At 36.8% G+C, this 25,588-nt stretch overlaps 5 protein-coding genes across 11 annotated transcripts in view; 2 read left to right on the forward strand and 3 right to left on the reverse strand.

Annotated features, from left to right (window-relative positions):
• Positions 1-11,057, reverse strand: LOC149130415 (uncharacterized). The gene is made up of 2 exons (XM_089345130.1): positions 10,721-11,057; positions 1-1,644 (listed from the first exon to the last, which is right to left on the reverse strand). The coding sequence occupies exon 2, from the start codon at positions 1,221-1,223 to the stop codon at positions 801-803; it is 423 nt and encodes a 140-aa protein (XP_089201256.1). The 5' UTR covers positions 1,224-1,644; positions 10,721-11,057; the 3' UTR covers positions 1-800.
• Positions 1-25,588, forward strand: part of LOC106876534 (uncharacterized) — a 123,893-nt gene that overhangs the window by 81,157 nt on the left and 17,148 nt on the right. The gene's annotated exons all lie outside the window — the stretch shown is intronic.
• Positions 2,923-25,588, forward strand: part of LOC106876536 (uncharacterized) — a 25,440-nt gene continuing 2,774 nt past the window's right edge. The window contains exon 1 of one of the 5 annotated variants that reach the window (XM_089345063.1): positions 2,923-3,860. The gene's annotated coding sequence lies outside the window, so the exon portion shown is untranslated. Of the gene's footprint in view, positions 3,861-23,391; positions 23,485-24,399; positions 25,190-25,588 lie in introns of those variants that run through there. The other 4 variants (XM_089345062.1, XM_089345061.1, XM_089345065.1 and 1 more) reach the window with 4 other exon arrangements.
• LOC149130416 (uncharacterized) lies at positions 7,847-11,595 on the reverse strand. The gene is made up of 2 exons (XM_089345075.1): positions 11,066-11,595; positions 7,847-9,919 (listed from the first exon to the last, which is right to left on the reverse strand). Exon 2 carries the CDS (start codon positions 9,511-9,513, stop codon positions 8,098-8,100), a length of 1,416 nt encoding a protein of 471 aa, XP_089201201.1. The 5' UTR covers positions 9,514-9,919; positions 11,066-11,595; the 3' UTR covers positions 7,847-8,097.
• Positions 17,755-25,588, reverse strand: part of LOC106876538 (uncharacterized) — a 51,571-nt gene continuing 43,737 nt past the window's right edge. Inside the window, exons 1-2 of one of the 3 annotated variants that reach the window (XM_014925123.3) lie at positions 24,262-24,399; positions 17,755-22,840 (exon numbers count right to left, since the gene is read on the reverse strand). In XM_014925123.3, coding sequence (XP_014780609.1) covers positions 21,080-22,417 — 1,338 coding nt within the window. In that variant the 5' untranslated portion in view covers positions 22,418-22,840; positions 24,262-24,399 and the 3' untranslated portion in view covers positions 17,755-21,079. Of the gene's footprint in view, positions 22,841-24,215; positions 24,400-25,588 lie in introns of those variants that run through there. The other 2 variants (XM_014925122.3, XM_052978016.2) reach the window with 2 other exon arrangements.

Genomic DNA, 25,588 nt, shown 5'->3' on the forward strand with positions numbered 1-25,588 from the left:
ACTGGCAGCTTCTTCAGACTCGCATCGCTCCAATTAAATGAAATGCAATGAATAAAAAACTTTCTTCATCTCATTTCTTTATTCCTGTCGTCATTTCATTAATCTCTACCTTTTCTCTTTTTGACTCTGATGAAAGAATATTCGTTTTCCACATACTTGCTAACATCTTGGAGGCTGGTTAATATTTTTTTTGTTTTTTTTTCCCTCTTTTGGTCTCGGCTGAGGATCTTTCTATCGATACTAGCGTCTTGGATATAACTTTGGGGCCCTAGTAATCCATTACAGCACTTACCTAGCGTACTTAGTTGTGTACATCACCTGTAAACTAAATCCCTATGTTATAGGTATTTCTTGCTTTATTGTGGTGCTAACTTCATTTCACTACCATAAAATATAAAGATGATGATAATGAAAACACAACAAAGACAAAATCAATATCACTTAAAACTTTTATTCATTATTTTCTAACAAATTCCTCAAAATTGCAGCACAATCATCTTCAGAAATCAAAGTCATCTCTGTGTTGATGTCTTTAGATATATACATATTAATGAAGTTGAGATTCATGGATTTCATGTCAAGCTTGAAGAATAATAAACCCTGTCTTTTAGCAGACAAAATATTCATAATTGTTGTCCTGTTGTAATAAATTTTGATAGTGATCCTGTTACAGTTGTGTATGAATACTCACATGTGTACGTAAGAGGCCATTTTGAAAGAATGATTTACCGCAGATTTTGCAATGATATGGTTCTCCTCCTGTATGAATGTGCTTGTTACTATTGCTAGAGAATGAATCACTACATATCAGAATAATATGGCCCCTTCTTTCCATGGGTACGTTTGTGTTTAGACAAGACCCCACTTTGGGAGAATGATTTGCCACAGATATCACAATGATACGTCTTCTCTCCTGTATGAATACGTTTGTGACTATTCAAATGGCTACTTGAAAAGAATGATTTACCACAGATATCACAATGATAGGGCTTCTCTCCTGTATGTATTCGTTTGTGTTCAGGCAAGTCACAACTTCTAGAGAATGATTTACCACATATGTCACAATGATATGGCTTCTCTCCTGTATGAACACGTTTGTGAATAGTCAACTGACTATTCCAACTGTATGATTTACCACAGATATTACAATGATAAGGTTTCTCTCTTGTATAAGGGTTTTTTGGTGTAGTTAAATGATTCATCATGAGAGAATAATTCGTCATATATATCACAAAAATATCATTTTTTTCATTTCTATGAATATATTTTTGTTCAGTTGAGTCTCTATTTTCAGGCAATAATTTAATGTTGTTTCTTTTATCTGAGATCTTGTTTAATATGTAAATCAGGATGTGAAAACTGTCCACTCCTTTGTAAAGTTATCCAAGCTTAATTAACCTGTAAAGCAATCACCTCCTCTATATTCCAGACAGCAAAGACTTGAAATTGTTGCTGCTAATTCCATCGTCCAGAAGAAATATTTCGCAGTATTTTGTCATAGACTTTCTTCAGATAAAGAGGTTGATGTATTGATGAATGCTCCTTATAAATATATCGTCTTCCTTTAGTCAATAAAAGTTGATGAAAATATCAAAGGCACATCTGAATGAAGAAATTTCTTTTCTGTCAACAGGATGTGATATTCTGAAATAGAAAAAGAAACTAAGATAAAGAAGACAGTTAAATGACATAACAAATCAAGATTGCAAATATTCTTTTCTACTCTACTAACAAGGCCCAAAATTTGTGGGGAGGGGGGAGACAATTAGATCGACCGCAGTATGCAACTGGTACTCAATTTATCGACCTCGTAAAGATGAACATAAAGACAGCGGAGACTGTCATTTATTTAATGTCAATGTTTCCAGTGGTCAGAATCCATTGAAGCATGGAAAGATTTACTGCCTGACACGAAACTGTGCCGATGGCACGTAATAAGCAGCATTTGAGTGTGGTTGCCTAGGCAGCAGAAGACGAACGGTTGTTTCCGTGACGACTCGACGGTTCACTTCGGATATCTCCGTGACCTTCGTTACGGCTGCTAAAACGGGAGGAGGAGAAGAAAGCTAACAGGTTGTGTGTGCGTGCCTGTTCTTGTCTGTGTGTGTGTGCGTGTTTAAGCAAGCATAGACGCACAAAAGCACACACACACAAAGCGTTAGCTTTCTTCTCCCCCTTCCATTTCAGCAATTGTCAGGTAGATGTCCGAAACATGCCTCTGTGTCTGCGTGTACGTATGTGCTTGTTCTTTCCTCTGTGTCTGTGTGTCCGTTCCTGTTCTTTCCTCTGTGGCTTTGTGCGTGCTTGTTCTTGCGTCTGTGCTTGTCCTAGCCTCTGTGTCTGTGTGTCCGTTCCAGTTCTTACCTCTGAGTCTGCGTCAGTGCTTGTTCTTGCCTCTGTGTCTGCGTGTGCGTGTGTGCTTGTTCTTCCCTCTGTGTCTGTGTGTCCGTTCCTGTTCTTTCCTTTGTGTCCGTGTGCGTGCTTTTTCTTGTCTCTGTGTCTGCGTGTGCGTGTGTGCTTAATCTAGCCTCTGTGTCTGTGTGTCCGTTCCTGTTCTTTCCTTTGTGTCTGTGTGCGTGCTTGTTCTTGTCTTTGTGTCTGCGTGTGCGTGATATTTCCCTTGATGCGATTGTATTTCCTCAATTCTCGACTGTTTGGATCCATTCCAGTTTTTGTATTTATCCTGTTCCGTCAAGAACTTGCCTGCCACTTAATTCCAATTTTCACCAGATTATTCTAGCAAAGTCTATTAATATATTCTACTGGCAGCTTCTTCAGACTCGCATCGCTCCAATTAAATGAAATGCAATGAATAAAAAACTTTCTTCATCTCATTTCTTTATTCCTGTCGTCATTTCATTAATCTCTACCTTTTTCTTTTTGACTCTGATGAAAGAATATCCCAAAACCAGCTGTAATACTTTCAATCTTGGGTAAATTTTCAGATTAACACCCGCACGACTTTCACTAGGGTGTTAGGGTCAGGGCTTTAGCAATGGCTCGATAACGAACGGCGGTGAATATAAAGATCCTCACCCGGGAACGAAATAAAAACATTCCATTTTCAGTCATAACTTCCAGTAAAATGTATATATATGTATATATATAATGATTTTTTTAAAATGGAATCTCACGTTTCTGGTTCTGGACGATCCGATTCTCCAAAAAAATTTTCAACAAATTTCACCATCTTATTTTTCACTTTTCCTAGAATTTTTTTTTTTTTTTGAATAGCTGGTCCCTCTGTTGGGGACCAGCGATGACAGTTACTTGTGGATATATGCATAACTGGAAGGACAAATCCCTTTTTGGCTTTAGTTAATATGTATATATCCGTGTACACTGTGGGTACATAAATGAGCTATCCATGGCTCCAATTGATGTTTTACTATTTAAACGAGGTAGGACCACTAAGGATAAAGGAAGATGATGATGAAAACACAAGAAAGACCAAATCAATGTCACTTAAAATTTTTATTCATTATTCCCATTCTTTTCTTCTCTCCCAACAAATTCCTCAAAAGTCCAGCACTATCCCTCTCTCTCTTTCGGAGAGGCACAAGCACATACACAGACATGTACACACATATAACTGATAGAAAGCCTGAAACGTTAGAAGCTGCAATCATTGAAAATGTGGAGCCAGGAACTACGATTTTCACGGATATGTGGCCCATTCTGGTCACGGATAAAACGTAGACTGAAATATAAAAGTGGATCATGTGGTAACATGAAATGGTCACATATTGATGAGCCAACGTACCGTGATTATTACGATATGAAGTGTGGGAATTCGTGGGAGAACTTTCAGACATTTATCAAGCACATAGCCGAAATATATCCACAGTGATTTCAGAAAGGTAAAGGTTACAGTTTTTTTTTCTTTTTGCGTTTCGCTGTTATTTCTAGCATATCAAGTTTCTCTCAGTGTCTAATCCCAATGTGCACCCTTTTTAAAATTTATTTACGTTGTTTAGAAAATAAAAATTATTTTGTTCACAAAATTTAATTAAAAGAAAAAAAATGTATGAAGTTAACAAAAACAGATAGTGTGTTATTTTTATTCCTTCTACCTATCTACGTTGTTTAGAAAAGAAAAAGTAATTTTTAAAAAATTATTTACTTTGTTTAAAAGAAATCATTTACTAATTTGCATACGCGCGCATGCGCACACACGTATTCATTTGCACGCGCGCTCGCGCGCACTTTTCGTAGCATCGACCACTCACGACTAGCTAGCGCGGACGCGCGACTGCGTGACTGCGCGTTCGGGCCCGCTCTGCTTGAGTAGTACCCACCATCCACTCACCCCTTCTTCTTTTTTCACTTTTCCTGGAATTTTTTTTCTTTGTTTTTTTGCCGAATTACGTAGAAAAATACGAAGATTACGTTTCTGAAAAGAATTGGTTTACTCTTTTACTTGTTTCAGTCATTTGACTGCGGCCATGCTGGAGCACCGCCTTTAGTCGAGCAAATCGACCCCAGGACTTATTCTTTGTAAGCCAAGTACTTATTCTTTCGGTCTCTTTTTGCCGAACCGCTAGGTTACGGGGACGTAAACACACCAGCATCGGTTGTCAAGCGATGTTGGGGAGACAAACACAGACACACGCATACATATACACACACCTACATATATATATATATATATATATATATATATATATATATATGTAGTGAAACTACCTACCGCCATTAGATACAAAACTGCTATCGCCATTCTTCTCATTTAAATATAAATAAATGCGAGCTTAGTAGAGAACCCATTCCTTGTCATCACGTGACTGATTATTATTCGAATTGGCAACTTCTTCGAACCTTTCCCGCCAGAACGCAAACTGACCAATCACGGGCCCTAATAAGGTCACGTGATACAGTAAAATTCTGAAGGCATTTGGAGCCCTCTTAACGCTATATATAGATCAACTCATACCCCACAAATTTGTCTCGGTCCAGTTTCTCTCAGAGACTGTTCCGTGTACCACACGACAGCAGCAGCAGTTCCAGCGACCACTTCAACAGCTTCGTCCAGCCACGATGACCACCGCCGTCGCCACATCAGCAACACGTTTCTACGACTACTACCAAGCAGCCTCTACACCACCAGCGTCAACACTACTTACTATGTACACCACACCAAACTACCGCGGCACATCTCTCTCTTCGATTCTGTTAGGTGACTCAGCTTCACCACGATAAATAAACAGACAAGAAATTCTCAGCCAGCGACGAACATCTGTATAACAAGAATCACGGCCCGGCATCGATGCCACGACATCACAACCAGTGATCAGCTCTGCCACACTCAGCCCCCTCACTTTCACATACAGAACTTTTCCTATAGTGTACTAAAGATCTGGTATAATTGCTCACGTGTTATTGACTCTCTTTCTATCTGCTGTAAACACTCATACACACATGTATCACTCACATACACACATTTCTTTGTATGACGGCCTGTCTTTGATTATGTTCTTATATGTCGCATTCACACTCTCACACAGACATACATCTTTAACGCCACAATAAATATCTCTGTTATTCATCTAATACGGTCTTTCATTACTGGTCATCCATGTTATCGTCGTATAACATATCATCTATATCAATATTGATATATATATTTATGTTGTTCGACCGTGTGACACGATTAAATAAAAGGAGTCCTCTGTTTCTCCATTCGTCACCATTTCTCCTTTTTGAGTTCGCACGGTCGTCCCTTACATATATATACATATATATGAAGGGCTTCTTTCAGTTTCCGTCTCTCCAAATCCACTCACAAGGCTTTGGTCGGCCCGAGGCTATAGTAGAAGACACTTGCCCAAGGTGCCTATTCCCTCTTGCCATTGTTTTTTTTTATATCTTTTATGGTACGTATATGTATTCACAGTGATGAAGCTCCATGTACTAGATGGAGTGGACGATGACGATGACGAATATTACTTTCAAAATTCTTTCATATGCGCTAATATTGGAAGCAGAAATGGCCGCAAGAAATGTTATGTCATGATTTACATTAAAAAATTAATCTACCGATGTGGTCCGATTTCTTTGAATGTTGATGGAAGGTTTTCTCCATTTTCTGATTATTTTAATTCATATGAAATTAGAAATGTTGCATTTCTAAATCTCTCAGCGATTCTTACACAGTAGTAGCACAATAAAGTGATGGCTTTCTTGCCAACGTAATGTCGCAAACCCAGGAAAGGGTGAATGGTACTGCTGTTTGGCCCCAGGAAACACCATTTCCACTTGGCTATGGTGACACATCTGATGCTTCTTAAGCCCAACTTTTCTCTCAGGGCGCTCACGCTCTGTCATGTCTGCACACTGACATTACACATGCAGCAGAGCATAGTGGCTTCATTCCTTGCAAGCTTACGCATGTCCTCAGCAATCATGGCCCATGTTTCACTGCCATGTAGCATGGCAGTTCGCACACATACGTAATACAGTCTACCTTTTACTCTGAGCGAGAGGCCCTTTGTCACCAGCACAGGTAGGAGCTCTCTGAACATTTCCCAGGCTATTCTTATTCTAACAGCTACACTTTCAGAGCATCCAACCCAGCTACTTACTTGGTCACCTAGGTAACGGAAGCTATCAACTACTTGTAGTTTTTCCCCCTGGAATGTGACACAAGCTGTTCTCTGCTTTTTTCAATGTTTATTGCTCCTTAGCATTTACCACACACAAAAACTATCTCCCCAGTTAGCCTTCTGTTGATATTGCTGCACCTCTTATGTGTTCATAGCTTACACCGGGTACATCTTATGGAGTTTCTACCTACGCCTGTTCTACAGATTGAGCAGGGCCATATACCTGAAGGGGCTTGTAGTTTGTCTGAGTTTCTACTTATTAAGACTTTGGTTTTTGCTAGATTGACTCTATGGCCCTTTGATTCTAATCCTTGCTTCCACACCTGAAACTTTTCCTCTAGTTCTGATAGTCACTCAGCAATTAGAGCAACGTCATCAACATAGAGGAGCTCCCAGGGCCATTCTGTCTTGAATTCCTGTTATTGCCTGGAGGACTATGATGAAGAAGAGTGGGGGCTGAGGATTAAACCTTGGTGGACCCCTACCCCTACACGGAATTCTTCACTGTACTCGTTGTCACTCTTACCTTACTGACAGCATCCCTGTACATGGCTTGTATACCTCTCACTATTCATTCATCTATCCCTACTTTCCTCATTGACCACCAGATAAGGGATCGGGGGACCCTGTCAATGGCTTCTCCATGTCTCATGCAGCTGTCTTACCAGAAATATAGCATGTGGTGCTTTTCCTTGGCACAAACCCAAACTGCATCTCATCTAGACTGACTCTCTCCCTAATAAGTTGGGCTATGACCCCTCCGTTACCTGATTCAATTACGTAGTTATTTGTATTTAATTCCTCACCTTTACCTTTCTAGCAATTGACTATGGGGCTGCTACACCAGTCATTGGGTATGACACCTTCATGAATCACCTGGATCACAATATGGGTGACTAGACTATAGCCGACACTGCCTGATATTTTAAGCACCTCTGCGGTGATTCCTGAAGGGTCTGGGGCTTTCCCTGTCTTCACACCCTGAACTACTTTATCTACCAAGGTACTGTCAATTTGAATAGCTGGTCCCTCTGTTGGGGACCAGCGATGACGGTTACTTGTGGATATATGCATAACTGGAAGGACAAATCCCTTTTTGGCTTTAGTTAATATGTATATATCCGTGTACACTGTGGGTACATAGGTGAGCTATCCATGGCTCTACATTGATGTTTTACTATTTAAACGAGGTAGGACCACTAAGGTTAAAGGAAGATGATGATGAAAACACAAGAAAGACCAAATCAATGTCACTTCAAATTTTTATTCGTTATTCCCATTCTTTTCTTCTCTCACAACAAGTTCCACAAAAGTCCAGCACAATCCTCTTCAAAAATCCAAGTCATTGCTGTGTTGATATATTTGGATATATACATAATACTAAAGTTGATATTCATGAATTTCATGTTGACGTTCATGAAATAAAGCCTGTCTTTTAGCAGACAAAATATTCATAATTGTTGCTATGTTGTAATAAATTTTAATATTGATTCTGTTACACCTGTGTATGAATAGTCAAATGTCTACTTAAGTGACCTTTTTGAGGGAATGATTTACCACAGATATCACAATGATATGGCTTCTCTCCTGTATGAAGACGTTTGTGAATAGTCAACTGACTATTATAAGAGAATGATTTACCACAGATATTACAATGATATGGCTTCTCTCCTGTATGTGTACGTTCGTGTTCATGCAAGTTACAACTTCTAGAGAATGATTTACCACATATGTCACAATGATATGGCTTCTCTCCTGTATGTGTACGTTCGTGTTCATGCAAGTTACAACTTCTAGAGAATGATTTACCACATATGTCACAATGATATGGCTTCTCTCCTGTATGAAGACGTTTGTGAATAGTCAACTGACTATTATAAGAGAATGATTTACCACAGATATCACAATGATATGGCTTCTCTCCTGTGTGTGTACGTTTGTGTTTAGTTAAGTTACTTCTTTGAGAGCATGATTTACCACAGATATTACAATGATATGGCTTCTCTCCTGTGTGTGTACGTTTGTGTCTAGTCAAGTCACCACTTTTAGAGAAAGATTTACCACAGATATCACAATGATATGGCTTCTCTCCTGTGTGTGTACGTTTGTGTTTAGTCAAGTCACCACTTTTAGAGAATGATTTACCACAGATATCACAATGATATGGCTTCTCTCCTGTGTGTGTACGTTTGTGTTTAGTTAAGTCACTTCTTTGAGAGAATGATTTACCACAGATATTACAATGATATGGTCTTTCTCCAGTATGAATACGTTTGTGTATAGTCATGGCACCACTTTGAGAAAATGATTTACCACATATATCACAATGATATGGCTTCTCTCCTGTATGTGTAAGTTTGTGTCTTGTCAAGTTACCACTCCGAGAGAATGATTTCCCACAAATATCACAATGATATGGCTTCTCTCCTGTATGTGTACGCCTGTGTTTAGTTAAGGCAACACTCATAGAGAATGATTTACCACAGATATCACAATGATATGGCTTGTCTCCTGTATGTGTACGTTTGTGTATAGTCATGGCACCACTTTGAGAAAATGATTTACCACAGATATCACAATGATATGGCTTCTCTCCTGTATGAACACGTTTATGAATAGTCAACTGACTCTGATATGAGTATGATTCACCACAGATATCACAATGATACGCTTTCTCTCCAGTATGTGTACGTTTGTGTATAGTGAAAACACCACTTTTAGAGAATGATTTACTGCAGATATTACAATGATATGGCTTCTCTCCTGTATGCATAAGTTTGTGTTTAGTTAAGCCACCACTTTTAGAGAATGATTTACTGCAGATATCACAGTGATATGGTTTCTCTCTTGTATAAGGGCTTTTTGGTGTAGTTAAATGATTCATCATGAGAGAATAATTCGTCATACACATCACAATGATAGCATTTTCTTCATTTCTATGGATATATTTTTGTTCAGTTGAGTCTCTATTTTCAGGGAATAATTTAATGTTGTTTCTTGTATCTGAGATCTTATTTAATATGTAAATCAGGATGTGAAAACTGTCCACTCCTTTGTAAAGTTATCCAACCTGTAAAGCAATCATCTCCTCTATATTCCAGACAGCAAAGACTTTAAAATGTTGCTGCTAATTCCATCGTCCAGAAGAAATATTTTGCCATATTTTTTTCATAGATTTTCTTTGTATAAAAAGGTCGAAGTATTGATGAATGCTCTTTATAAATATATCGGCTTCCTTTAGTTGATGAAAGTTAATACAAATATCAGAGGCACATCTGAATGAAGTAATTTCTTTTATGTGAACAGGATGTAATATTCTGAAATAGGAAAAGAAACAGTAAGATAAAGCGGATAGTTAACGAGATAGCAATTCAACATTGCAAATATTGTTTTCTACTCTAGGCACACAGCCTGAAATTTGCGGGGAGAGGGCCAATCAATTAGATCGACCCTCTCTGTCTCTGGCTTAGTGAAGTTCTTCACCTTCCAGCTCAGAAGTAAAATAGGGTTAGAGAGAAAATGCCGGTCCACGAAAATGTTTCAAAATCGATGGAAGAATGTTGCACGAATGTTGCGTATGGATGGGACCGCTTGAATACAAAGCAGGATGGACCCAAAGTATCAGTGGTAAGGCGGGACCCGTGGCGTCCGAGCATATCCCGCCTCCCTACTCCATGCTGTAAGGTTGTCTTGTATATTTAATCATACGATATATCTGGCCCCATATCAGATTGCACTGTCCCCTTGTAGGAAATACAAAATTTGCGAAATGCTTAGCGGTATTTCGCCTGTCTTTCTGTTTCGGGTACAAATTCCCGTGAGGCCGAATTTGCCTTTCATCCTTTCGGGGTCGCATTGAGGTCGATCTAATCGACTTAATCCCTTCCCCCAAAGTCGAGCACTTGTGCTTCCGGTAGAATGGATTATCATCGTCATTGTTTCATTCTCTCGGCGGCAAGCTGAAATAAGACCAGACCGAATTTACCTTTCATCCTTTTCGAGAAATACTCAGTTCCCTTTAATCGACTTCCCACTCGAACGAAACATTGCTGGCCCTGGGCCAAAATATGAAACCACAATCATCATTAATGTTATTTCGGCAATCTTTGTCAATTTACCGTTTTATCAGTGGCTTATAAAGAACAGGACAATACATATTAATGTTGTATTCTTCAATCGGTTTCCTCATTCTACTAATTAATTACGCCGTTTTTCTCTCATTTTACCAATTAATTTCCTTTATATCACATCTGACTATCGATCATCAGTTTTCATAAACAACAGATAAACATTACATTTTACAAGTTATTTAAGACCAGCAAATATATTTTCCTAATTATGTCTTCGCTTCGAAAAATAATTACTGTAACAACGAGAGGTTGGCATAATTCTATTGCTTACGTCATTATTAGTCGTATTACTATCACCATTACAACCTGGAAGAAAATATTTCCTCAACTTACCACATTCAGATATAAACAGTCGAGTCAGTGATAACGCCCTTAATTAAGAAATTAATTGGACCTTCGTTCAAGTATTGTACAAATTATTTCCCTTGATGCGATTGTATTTCTTCAATTCTCGACTGTTTGGATCCATTCTAGTTTTTGTATTTATCCTGTTCCGTCAAGAACTTGCCTTCCACTTAATACCAATTTTCACCAGATTATTCTAGCAAAGTCTATTAATATATTCTACTGGCAGCTTCTTCAGACTCGCATCGCTCCAATTAAATGAAATGCAATGAATAAAAAACTTTCTTCATCTCATTTCTTTATTCCTGTCGTCATTTCATTAATCTCTACCTTTTCTCTTTTTGACTCTGATGAAAGAATATTCGTTTTCCACATACTTGCTAACATCTTGGAGGCTGGTTAATATTTTTTTTGTTTTTTTTCCCTCTTTTGGTCTCGGCTGAGGATCTTTCTATCGATACTAGCGTCTTGGATATAACTTTGGGGCCCTAGTAATCCATTACAGCACTTACCTAGCGTACTTAGTTGTGTACATCACCTGTAAACTAAATCCCTATGTTATAGGTATTTCTTGCTTTATTGTGGTGCTAACTTCATTTCACTACCATAAAATATAAAGATGATGATAATGAAAACACAACAAAGACAAAATCAATATCACTTAAAACTTTTATTCATTATTTTCTAACAAATTCCTCAAAAATCCAGCACAATCATCTTCAGAAATCAAAGTCATCTCTGTGTTGATGTCTTTAGATATATACATATTAATGAAGTTGAGATTCATGGATTTCATGTCAAGCTTGAAGAATAATAAACCCTGTCTTTTAGCAGACAAAATATTCATAATTGTTGTCCTGTTGTAATAAATTTTGATAGTGATCCTGTTACAGTTGTGTATGAATACTCACATGTGTACGTAAGAGGCCATTTTGAAAGAATGATTTACCGCAGATTTTGCAATGATATGGTTCTCCTCCTGTATGAATGTGCTTGTTACTATTGCTAGAGAATGATTCACCAGATACCAGAATAATATGGCCCCTTCTTTCTATGGGTACGTTTGTGTTTAGACAAGACCCCACTTTGGGAGAATGATTTGCCACAGATATCACAATGATACGTCTTCTCTCCTGTATGAACACGTTTATGAATAGTCAACTGACTCTGATATGAGTATGATTCACCACAGATATCACAATGATACGCTTTCTCTCCAGTATGTGTACGTTTGTGTATAGTGAAAACACCACTTTTAGAGAATGATTTACTGCAGATATTACAATGATATGGCTTCTCTCCTGTATGCATAAGTTTGTGTTTAGTTAAGCCACCACTTTTAGAGAATGATTTACTGCAGATATCACAGTGATATGGTTTCTCTCTTGTATAAGGGCTTTTTGGTGTAGTTAAATGATTCATCATGAGAGAATAATTCGTCATACACATCACAATGATAGCATTTTCTTCATTTCTATGGATATATTTTTGTTCAGTTGAGTCTCTATTTTCAGGGAATAATTTAATGTTGTTTCTTGTATCTGAGATCTTATTTAATATGTAAATCAGGATGTGAAAACTGTCCACTCCTTTGTAAAGTTATCCAACCTGTAAAGCAATCATCTCCTCTATATTCCAGACAGCAAAGACTTTAAAATGTTGCTGCTAATTCCATCGTCCAGAAGAAATATTTTGCCATATTTTTTTCATAGATTTTCTTTGTATAAAAAGGTCGAAGTATTGATGAATGCTCTTTATAAATATATCGGCTTCCTTTAGTTGATGAAAGTTAATACAAATATCAGAGGCACATCTGAATGAAGTAATTTCTTTTATGTGAACAGGATGTAATATTCTGAAATAGGAAAAGAAACAGTAAGATAAAGCGGATAGTTAACGAGATAGCAATTCAACATTGCAAATATTGTTTTCTACTCTAGGCACACAGCCTGAAATTTGCGGGGAGAGGGCCAATCAATTAGATCGACCCTCTCTGTCTCTGGCTTAGTGAAGTTCTTCACCTTCCAGCTCAGAAGTAAAATAGGGTTAGAGAGAAAATGCCGGTCCACGAAAATGTTTCAAAATCGATGGAAGAATGTTGCACGAATGTTGCGTATGGATGGGACCGCTTGAATACAAAGCAGGATGGACCCAAAGTATCAGTGGTAAGGCGGGACCCGTGGCGTCCGAGCATATCCCGCCTCCCTACTCCATGCTGTAAGGTTGTCTTGTATATTTAATCATACGATATATCTGGCCCCATATCAGATTGCACTGTCCCCTTGTAGGAAATACAAAATTTGCGAAATGCTTAGCGGTATTTCGCCTGTCTTTCTGTTTCGGGTACAAATTCCCGTGAGGCCGAATTTGCCTTTCATCCTTTCGGGGTCGCATTGAGGTCGATCTAATCGACTTAATCCCTTCCCCCAAAGTCGAGCACTTGTGCTTCCGGTAGAATGGATTATCATCGTCATTGTTTCATTCTCTCGGCGGCAAGCTGAAATAAGACCAGACCGAATTTACCTTTCATCCTTTTCGAGAAATACTCAGTTCCCTTTAATCGACTTCCCACTCGAACGAAACATTGCTGGCCCTGGGCCAAAATATGAAACCACAATCATCATTAATGTTATTTCGGCAATCTTTGTCAATTTACCGTTTTATCAGTGGCTTATAAAGAACAGGACAATACATATTAATGTTGTATTCTTCAATCGGTTTCCTCATTCTACTAATTAATTACGCCGTTTTTCTCTCATTTTACCAATTAATTTCCTTTATATCACATCTGACTATCGATCATCAGTTTTCATAAACAACAGATAAACATTACATTTTACAAGTTATTTAAGACCAGCAAATATATTTTCCTAATTATGTCTTCGCTTCGAAAAATAATTACTGTAACAACGAGAGGTTGGCATAATTCTATTGCTTACGTCATTATTAGTCGTATTACTATCACCATTACAACCTGGAAGAAAATATTTCCTCAACTTACCACATTCAGATATAAACAGTCGAGTCAGTGATAACGCCCTTAATTAAGAAATTAATTGGACCTTCGTTCAAGTATTGTACAAATTATTTCCCTTGATGCGATTGTATTTCTTCAATTCTCGACTGTTTGGATCCATTCTAGTTTTTGTATTTATCCTGTTCCGTCAAGAACTTGCCTTCCACTTAATACCAATTTTCACCAGATTATTCTAGCAAAGTCTATTAATATATTCTACTGGCAGCTTCTTCAGACTCGCATCGCTCCAATTAAATGAAATGCAATGAATAAAAAACTTTCTTCATCTCATTTCTTTATTCCTGTCGTCATTTCATTAATCTCTACCTTTTCTCTTTTTGACTCTGATGAAAGAATATTCGTTTTCCACATACTTGCTAACATCTTGGAGGCTGGTTAATATTTTTTTTGTTTTTTTTCCCTCTTTTGGTCTCGGCTGAGGATCTTTCTATCGATACTAGCGTCTTGGATATAACTTTGGGGCCCTAGTAATCCATTACAGCACTTACCTAGCGTACTTAGTTGTGTACATCACCTGTAAACTAAATCCCTATGTTATAGGTATTTCTTGCTTTATTGTGGTGCTAACTTCATTTCACTACCATAAAATATAAAGATGATGATAATGAAAACACAACAAAGACAAAATCAATATCACTTAAAACTTTTATTCATTATTTTCTAACAAATTCCTCAAAAATCCAGCACAATCATCTTCAGAAATCAAAGTCATCTCTGTGTTGATGTCTTTAGATATATACATATTAATGAAGTTGAGATTCATGGATTTCATGTCAAGCTTGAAGAATAATAAACCCTGTCTTTTAGCAGACAAAATATTCATAATTGTTGTCCTGTTGTAATAAATTTTGATAGTGATCCTGTTACAGTTGTGTATGAATACTCACATGTGTACGTAAGAGGCCATTTTGAAAGAATGATTTACCGCAGATTTTGCAATGATATGGTTCTCCTCCTGTATGAATGTGCTTGTTACTATTGCTAGAGAATGATTCACCAGATACCAGAATAATATGGCCCCTTCTTTCTATGGGTACGTTTGTGTTTAGACAAGACCCCACTTTGGGAGAATGATTTGCCACAGATATCACAATGATACGTCTTCTCTCCTGTATGAACACGTTTATGAATAGTCAACTGACTCTGATATGAGTATGATTCACCACAGATATCACAATGATACGCTTTCTCTCCAGTATGTGTACGTTTGTGTATAGTGAAAACACCACTTTTAGAGAATGATTTACTGCAGATATTACAATGATATGGCTTCTCTCCTGTATGCATAAGTTTGTGTTTAGTTAAGCCACCACTTTTAGAGAATGATTTACTGCAGATATCACAGTGATATGGTTTCTCTCTTGTATAAGGGCTTTTTGGTGTAGTTAAATGATTCATCATGAGAGAATAATTCGTCATACACATCACAATGATAGCATTTTCTTCATTTCTATGGATATATTTTTGTTCAGTTGAGTCTCTATTTTCAGGGAATAATTTAATGTTGTTTCTTGTATCTGAGATCTTATTTAATATGTAAATCAGGATGTGAAAACTGTCCACTCCTTTGTAAAGTTATCCAACCTGTAAAGCAATCATCTCCTCTATATTCCAGACAGCAAAGACTTTAAAATGTTGCTGCTAATTCCATCGTCCAGAAGAAATATTTTGCCATATTTTTTTCATAGATTTTCTTTGTATAAAAAGGTCGAAGTATTGATGAATGCTCTTTATAAATATATCGGCTTCCTTTAGTTGATGAAAGTTAATACAAATATCAGAGGCACATCTGAATGAAGTAATTTCTTTTATGTGAACAGGATGTAATATTCTGAAATAGGAAAAGAAACAGTAAGATAAAGCGGATAGTTAACGAGATAGCAATTCAACATTGCAAATATTGTTTTCTACTCTAGGCACACAGCCTGAAATTTGCGGGGAGAGGGCCAATCAATTAGATCGACCCTCTCTGTCTCTGGCTTAGTGAAGTTCTTCACCTTCCAGCTCAGAAGTAAAATAGGGTTAGAGAGAAAATGCCGGTCCACGAAAATGTTTCAAAATCGATGGAAGAATGTTGCACGAATGTTGCGTATGGATGGGACCGCTTGAATACAAAGCAGGATGGACCCAAAGTATCAGTGGTAAGGCGGGACCCGTGGCGTCCGAGCATATCCCGCCTCCCTACTCCATGCTGTAAGGTTGTCTTGTATATTTAATCATACGATATATCTGGCCCCATATCAGATTGCACTGTCCCCTTGTAGGAAATACAAAATTTGCGAAATGCTTAGCGGTATTTCGCCTGTCTTTCTGTTTCGGGTACAAATTCCCGTGAGGCCGAATTTGCCTTTCATCCTTTCGGGGTCGCATTGAGGTCGATCTAATCGACTTAATCCCTTCCCCCAAAGTCGAGCACTTGTGCTTCCGGTAGAATGGATTATCATCGTCATTGTTTCATTCTCTCGGCGGCAAGCTGAAATAAGACCAGACCGAATTTACCTTTCATCCTTTTCGAGAAATACTCAGTTCCCTTTAATCGACTTCCCACTCGAACGAAACATTGCTGGCCCTGGGCCAAAATATGAAACCACAATCATCATTAATGTTATTTCGGCAATCTTTGTCAATTTACCGTTTTATCAGTGGCTTATAAAGAACAGGACAATACATATTAATGTTGTATTCTTCAATCGGTTTCCTCATTCTACTAATTAATTACGCCGTTTTTCTCTCATTTTACCAATTAATTTCCTTTATATCACATCTGACTATCGATCATCAGTTTTCATAAACAACAGATAAACATTACATTTTACAAGTTATTTAAGACCAGCAAATATATTTTCCTAATTATGTCTTCGCTTCGAAAAATAATTACTGTAACAACGAGAGGTTGGCATAATTCTATTGCTTACGTCATTATTAGTCGTATTACTATCACCATTACGACCTGGAAGAAAATATTTCCTCAACTTACCACATTCAGATATAAACAGTCGAGTCAGTGATAACGCCCTTAATTAAGAAATTAATTGGACCTTCGTTCAAGTATTGTACAAATTATTTCCCTTGATGCGATTGTATTTCTTCAATTCTCGACTGTTTGGATCCATTCTAGTTTTTGTATTTATCCTGTTCCGTCAAGAACTTGCCTTCCACTTAATACCAATTTTCACCAGATTATTCTAGCAAAGTCTATTAATATATTCTACTGGCAGCTTCTTCAGACTCGCATCGCTCCAATTAAATGAAATGCAATGAATAAAAAACTTTCTTCATCTCATTTCTTTATTCCTGTCGTCATTTCATTAATCTCTACCTTTTCTCTTTTTGACTCTGATGAAAGAATATTCGTTTTCCACATACTTGCTAACATCTTGGAGGCTGGTTAATATTTTTTTTGTTTTTTTTCCCTCTTTTGGTCTCGGCTGAGGATCTTTCTATCGATACTAGCGTCTTGGATATAACTTTGGGGCCCTAGTAATCCATTACAGCACTTACCTAGCGTACTTAGTTGTGTACATCACCTGTAAACTAAATCCCTATGTTATAGGTATTTCTTGTTTTATTGTGGTGCTAACTTCATTTCACTACCATAAAATATAAAGATGATGATAATGAAAACACAACAAAGACAAAATCAATATCACTTAAAACTTTTATTCATTATTTTCTAACAAATTCCTCAAAAATCCAGCACAATCATCTTCAGAAATCAAAGTCATCTCTGTGTTGATGTCTTTAGATATATACATATTAATGAAGTTGAGATTCATGGATTTCATGTCAAGCTTGAAGAATAATAAACCCTGTCTTTTAGCAGACAAAATATTCATAATTGTTGTCCTGTTGTAATAAATTTTGATAGTGATCCTGTTACAGTTGTGTATGAATACTCACATGTGTACGTAAGAGGCCATTTTGAAAGAATGATTTACCGCAGATTTTGCAATGATATGGTTCTCCTCCTGTATGAATGTGCTTGTTACTATTGCTAGAGAATGATTCACCAGATACCAGAATAATATGGCCCCTTCTTTCTATGGGTACGTTTGTGTTTAGACAAGACCCCACTTTGGGAGAATGATTTGCCACAGATATCACAATGATACGTCTTCTCTCCTGTATGAATACGTTTGTGACTATTCAAATAGCTACTTGAAAAGAATGATTTACCACAGATATCACAATGATAGGGCTTCTCTCCTGTATGTATTCGTTTGTGTTCAGGCAAGTCACAACTTCTAGAGAATGATTTACCACATATGTCACAATGATATGGCTTCTCTCCTGTATGAACGTTTGTGAATAGTCAACTGACTATTCCAACTGTATGATTTACCACAGATATTACAATGATAAGGTTTCTCTCTTGTATAAGGGTTTTTTGGTGTAGTTAAATGATTCATCATGAGAGAATAATTCGTCATATATATCACAAAGATAGCATTTTTTTCATTTCTATGAATATATTTTTGTTCAGTTGAGTCTCTATTTTCATGGAATAATTTAATGTTGTTTCTTTTATCTGAGATCTTGTTTAATATGTAAATCAGGATGTGAAAACTGTCCACTCCTTTGTAAAGTTATCCAAGCTTAATTAACCTGTAAAGCAATCACCTCCTCTATATTCCAGACAGCAAAGACTTGAAACTGTTGCTGTTAATTCCATCGTCCAGAAGAAATATTTCGCAGTATTTTGTCATAGACTTTCTTCAGATAAAGAGGTTGATGTATTGATGAATGCTCCTTATAAATATATCGTCTTCGTTTAGTCAATAAAAGTTGATGAAAATATCGAAGGCACATCTGAATGAAGAAATTTCTTTTCTGTCAACAGGATGTGATATTCTGAAATAGAAAAAGAAACTAAGATAAAGAAGACAGTTAAATGACATAACAAATCAAGATTGCAAATATTCTTTTCTACTCTAATAACAAGGCCCAAAATTTGTGGGGAGGGGGGAGACAATTAGATCGACCGCAGTATGCAACTGGTACTCAATTTATCGACCTCGTAAAGATGAACATAAAGACAGCCGACACTGTCATTTATTTAATGTCAATGTTTCCAGTGGTCAGAATCCATTGAAGCATGGAAAGATTTACTGCCTGACACGAAACTGTGCCGATGGCACGTAATAAGCAGCATTTGAGTGTGGTTGACTAGGCAGCAGAAAACGAACGGTTGTTTCCGTGACGACTCGACGGTTCACTTCGGATATCTCCGTGACCTTCGTTACGGCTGCTAAAACGGGAGGAGGAGAAGAAAGCTAACAGGTTGTGTGTGCGTGCCTGTTCTTGTCTGTGTGTGGACGTACTTGTTCTTGTCTCTGTGTGTGTGCGTGTTTAAGCACGCAAAGACGCACAGAGGCAGACACACACACACAGGAACAAGCGCACACGCAGAACGCATTAGCTTTCTTCTCCCCCTTCCATTTCAGCAATTGTCACGAAGATGTCCGAAACATGCCTCTGTGTCTGCGCGTGCTTGTGTGCTTAATCTAGCCTCTGTGTCTGTGTGTCCGTTCCTGTTCTTTCCTATGTGTCTGTGTGTGTGCTTGTTCTTGCCTCTGTGTCTGCGTGTGCGTGTGCGTGATATTTCCCTTGATGCGATTGTATTTCTTCAATTCTCGACTGTTTGGATCCATTCCAGTTTTTGTATTTATCCTGTTCCGTCAAGAACTTGCCTTCCACTTAATTCCAATTTTCACCAGATTATTCTAGCAAAGTCTATTAATATATTCTACTGGCAGCTTCTTCAGACTCGCATCGCTCCAATTAAATGAAATGCAATGAATAAAAAACTTTCTTCATCTCATTTCTTTATTCCTGTCGTCATTTCATTAATCTCTACCTTTCTCTTTTTGACTCTGATGAAAGAATATCCCAAAACCAGCTGTAATACTTTCAATCTTTGGTAAATTTTCAGATTAACCCCCGCATGACTTTCACTAGGGTGTTAGGGTCAGGGCTTTAGCAATGGCTCGATAACGAGCGGCTGTGAATATAAAGATCCTCACCCGGGAACGAAATAAAAACATTCCATTTTCAGTCATAACTTCCAGTAAAATGTATATATATGTATATTTAGAATGATTTTTAAAAATGGAATCTCACGTTTCTGGTTCTGGACGATCCGATTCTCCAAAAAAAATTTCAACAAATTTCACTTACACCATCCACTCACCCAATCTTATTTTTCACTTTTCCTAAAATTTTTTTTTTTTTTTGCCGAATCACATAGAAAAATACGAAGATTACGATTCTGATAAACTTGATACCTCTGCAGTTATTTCTACTTAATTCCTCACCTTTACCTATCTAGCAATTGACTATGGGGCTGCTACACCAGTCATTGGGTATGACACCTTCATGAATCACCTGGATCACAATATGGGTGACTAGACTATAGCCGACACTGCCAGATATTTTAAGCACCTCTGCGGTGATTCCTGAAGGGTCTGGGGCTTTCCCTGTCTTCACACCCTGAACTACTTTATCTACCAAGGTACTGTCAATTTGAATAGCTGGTCCCTCTGTGGGGGACAGGCAATGACAGTTACTTGTGGATATATGCATAACTGGAAGGACAAATCCCTTTTTGGCTTTAGTTAATATGTATATATCCGTGTACACTGTGGGTACCCACAGTGTACACGGATATAAACGAGGTAGGACCACTAAGGTTAAAGGAAGATGATGATGAAAACACAAGAAACAACAAATCAATGTCACTTAAAATTTTTATTCATTATTCCCATTCTTTTCTTCTCTCCCAACAAATTCCTCAAAAGTCCAGCACAATCCTCTTCAAAAATCCAAGTCATTGCTGTGTTGATATATTTGGATATATACATGATACTAAAGTTGATATTCATGAATTTCATGTTGACGTTCATGAAATAAAGCCTGTCTTTTAGCAGACAAAATATTCATAATTGTTGCTATGTTGTAATAAATTTTTATATTGATTCTGTTACACCTGTATGAATAGTCAAATGTCTATTTAAGTGACCTTTTTGAGCGAATGATTTACCACAGATATCACACTGATATGGCTTCTCTCCTGGATGAACACGTTCGTGAATAGTCAACTGACCATGTGTAGAGTATGAGTTACCACAGATATCACAATGATATGGCTTCTCTCCTGTGTGTGTACGTTCGTGTTTACTTAAGTTACTACTTTCAGAGAATGATTTACCACAGATATCACAATAATATGGCTTCTCTCCTGTATGCATAAGTTTGTGTCTAGTTAAGCCACTATTTTGAAGGAATGATTTACCACAGATATCACAATGATATGGCTTCTCTCCTGTATGAAGACGTTTGTGAATAGGCAACTGACTATTATAAGAGAATGATTTACCACAGATATCACAATGATATGGCTTCTCTCCTGTGTGTGTACGTTTGTGTTCAGTTAAGTCACTTCTTTGAGAGCATGATTTACCACAGATATCACAATGATATGGCTTCTCTCCTGTGTGTGTACGTCTGTGACAAGTCAAATGACTACTTGAAGAGTATGATTTACCACAAATATCACAATGATATGGCTTCTCTCCTGTATGTGTAAGTTCGTGTCTTCTCAAGGTATAACTTTGAGAGAATGATTTACCACAAATGTCACAATGATATGGCTTCTCTCCTGGATGTGTACGTTTGTGTATAGTCCTGGCACCACTTTGAGAGAATGATTTCCCACAAATATCACAATGATATGGCTTCTCTTCTTTATGTGTACGCCTGTGTTCAGTTAAGGCAACACTCATAGAGAATGATTTACCACAGATATCACAATGATATGGCTTCTCTCCTGTATGAATACGTTTGTGTTTTGTCACATCACCACTTCCAGAGAATGATCTACCACAGATATCACAATAAAATGGCTTCTCACCTGTATGTGTACGTTTGTGTTTAGGCAAGTCACCACTTTGAATAAATGATTTACCACAGATATCACATTGATATGGTTTTTCCCCAGTATGAATACGTTTGTGACGAGTTAAAGTGCCACTTTCAGAAAATGATTTACCACAGATATCACAGTGGTATGGTTTTTCCCCAGTATGAATACGTTTGTGAATAGTTAAATTACCATTTTGAAAGAATGGTTTACCACAGATATCACAGTGATATGGCTTTTCTCTTGTATGAATGTATTTGTGTTTAGTTAAGACTCTTTCTTTATTGAATGACTTACCACAGATATCACAATGATATGGCTTCTCTCCTGTATCAGGGTCTTTTGGTTCAGTTAAATTATTCATTATGAGAGAATAATTTGTCATAAATACCAAAATGATAGTGTTTTTTCAAATTCTATGGATGTTTGTATTTAGTTGTGTCACTATTTTCAGAGAATAATTTAACGTTATGTTTCTTTCACTTGTGATCTTAATTAATGTCTAAAATAGAAGATGTAAACTGTGAAATCCTTTGTAAAGTTATCCAATGTTATTTAATCTGTTAATTGATATTGTCCTCTACATTCCAAACTGTGAAGACAAAAAAAATGTTGCTGTGAAATACAATGTGCAGAAGAACTGTTTCCCCATCATTTGTTGAAGATCTAATTTATAGAAAAAGTTTGATGTATTGCTGAATGCTTCTTATAAATATATGGTCTTCGTTCAGTCAAGGAAAGTCGATAAAAAACATCAGAGGCACGTCTGAATGAAGAAATTCCTTTTACGTCAACATGATGTGATATTCTGAAATAGGAAAAGAGGCAGTAAGATAAAGCAGATAGTTAAACAACAGAGTAATTCAATTTTAGAACATCAATTGTCATCCATTTAATATCTACGTTTGCATGGAGCAGAATCTATTGAGGCATTGAAAATTTTACAACAATCTGTATATAGATGAATCGCTTCAACATTACTTATTTATCTGTTTTCTTTCTCTTCTCTCTTTCACTTGTTTCAGCTGTGAAGTGACATGGCTTAGTTGTTAAGGTATTTAACTCAAAATTGTAAAGTTGTGAGTTCGATACACAGTGGCACAATATATTGTTTCACTTGTTTTTGTCATTTCACTACGGCCATGCAGGTGCATATATATATATATATATATATATATATATATATATATATATATATACTTTATTTAAAAGCAGCAGAAATATAACAAAAGACTGTTACTCTGCGTTGCACATTTCATGTGCTTACTCCGGTATTTCAAGTTTAGGGGTATAAAAAAATAAATAAAAATATTCAAGGGAAGTAACTGAAGTAAGACTACCAGTATTCTCCGTACATCTCTGTTTATAAATAAATCACACACGTGATTTGATTGACGTTAGGGTTAGGGTGTGATTTATTTATAAACAGCGAGAAGAAAACGGATAATACTGGTAAGTCGTTCAGTTATTTCCCTTGAATATTTTGATATATTTTTTTTATCCCCCTAAACTTGAAGATTACCATATATATATATATATATATATATATATATATATATATATATATATATATATTTACAAAGGAAGAGAGAGAGAAAGAGATATACACACGCAAGACTATATTTTGACACAGCTAGCACAATAACCTTAAAAAATTAGGCTGTTAAACAATTAACGGCAGGAATTTTTAACAATGACATTGAGTGTAGTTTAAAAACATTTTCATATTCGTTTCCTACACATGTTTTTACACCCGTTGCAGTATTTGTTTTAATATTTCGTTACCGGGAAATATCGTAACCGTGAACCGACATCTTGGTCAACCTACCGTTTTATTAAAGCAACATAAACAACGGGTCAGAATTTATTAATGTGGTCGACTTTGCCTTTCATCCTTTCGGGGTCTATAAATTAAGTACCAGTTGCGTACCGAGTCCAAATTTTGCACCTTGTGCCTAGAGTAGAGAAGTATTAATTAATGTGGTAGTCTTCAACCATTCTCCTCTCATTTTACTAATTAATGCCACATTACTTTCATTTTACCAATTAATTGGCTTCATATCACATGTAACAGTCGATAATAGGTTTTCATAAACAATAGATCAACATTTCAGTAACATCGAGAGGTTCACATAATTCTATTATTACCATCACAGCTTGAAAGTAAATCTTTGTCAACTTACCATATTCAGCTATAAACAGCGAGTCAGTGATCAGCAATTCACTCACCTTAATTAATAATTTAATTGGGCCTTGCTTGAAATGTATTAGAAGTTATTTCGCTTTATATCATTATATTTCTTAATTTCCCCAATAGATGGTTCTACTGGTCGGTGGGATTGGTTCCAGTGTTGGGACAAAGAAATCAGAACAAAATAACGAAACTGGAACGAAACGAACCAGTCAGTAAAGCCATCTATTGGAGAATTGAAGAAATACATCAGTATGAAGGGAAACCTCGGTGCTTAATTACCGATCATTGACTCGCTGTTTATGTCTGAAGATGGTAAGTTGACAAAAATGTACTTTAAGGCTGTAATGGTGATAATAATGCTAATAATAATAATATAAAGAATAGAATTTAATGTTATGTTTCTTCCATTTGTGATCTTAATTAATATCCAAAACAGAAGATGTAAACTGTTAAATGCTTTGTAAAGTTATCCAATGTTAATTTGTTAATTGATAATCTCCTCTACATTCCAAACTGTGAAGACAAAAAAAAATGTTGCTGTGAAATACAATGTGCAGAAGAACTATTTCCCCATGTTACAGTAATTTTTTCGAGGCAGAAACTTATTAGGAAAATATATTTCCTCGTCTTAAATATTAACTTATAAAGTGAAATATTGATCTGTTGTGTATGATAACATATTATCGACTGTTACATGTGATATAAAGGAAATTAATAGGAAAAGTGAAAGTAATGTGGCGTAATTAATTAGTAGAATGAAGGGAAACCGATTGAAGAATACCACATTAATTAATGCTGTCCTGTTGTTTATGAGACACTGTTAAAACGGTAAGTAGACAAAGATTTGCTGTAAGGTTATATTAATAATAATGATGATGATGCAGGGATGGACTGAAAGTATTTAGGGGCCTCGGGCATAACTGTTTACCGGGCCTCTTAGCATTGGTATCAAAAACGGTGGAGGTAAGGACAACGGACGGCAGAAACTTTCAAAATTTAAAACCGCCCCAACCGGCAATCTGACTAGCTAGAAACAACAGTCAAACGGAGGATTAACATTGTAAATACGAATTACCAAAAGAGGAAAAAAAAAATTTGGTCCAGATGGACTATATGTAATCTGAACCTTTCCCCCCTTATTTTATTTATTTTTTTGTTACGGAATCCCACGTTTTAGGCTATGGAGATTCCGATTCTGAAAAAAAAATTTCCAAAAATCTCAATTTCAGAATTTCGATCCCCCCCCCCCCGGTTTTCATATAGATCCACAGGGTAAACCTAACCCTAACTCAAACCCTAACCCTAACCCTGACCCTAACCCTAACTCTAACACAAGTTTTGTGAGATTTGGCTGTTATTTCT

The sequence above is a fragment of the Octopus bimaculoides genome, chromosome 29 (genome assembly GCF_046866305.1).
Source record: "Octopus bimaculoides isolate indiv1 chromosome 29, ASM4686630v1, whole genome shotgun sequence".
Lineage (NCBI taxonomy): Eukaryota > Metazoa > Mollusca > Cephalopoda > Octopoda > Octopodidae > Octopus > Octopus bimaculoides.

Coding starts and splice junctions, on each gene's coding strand:
- LOC149130415 (XM_089345130.1), bottom strand. CDS start 1,223: ATGACGAATTATTCTCTCATGATGAATCATTTAACTACACCAAAAAAC.
- LOC149130416 (XM_089345075.1), bottom strand. CDS start 9,513: ATGTGTATGACGAATTATTCTCTCATGATGAATCATTTAACTACACCA.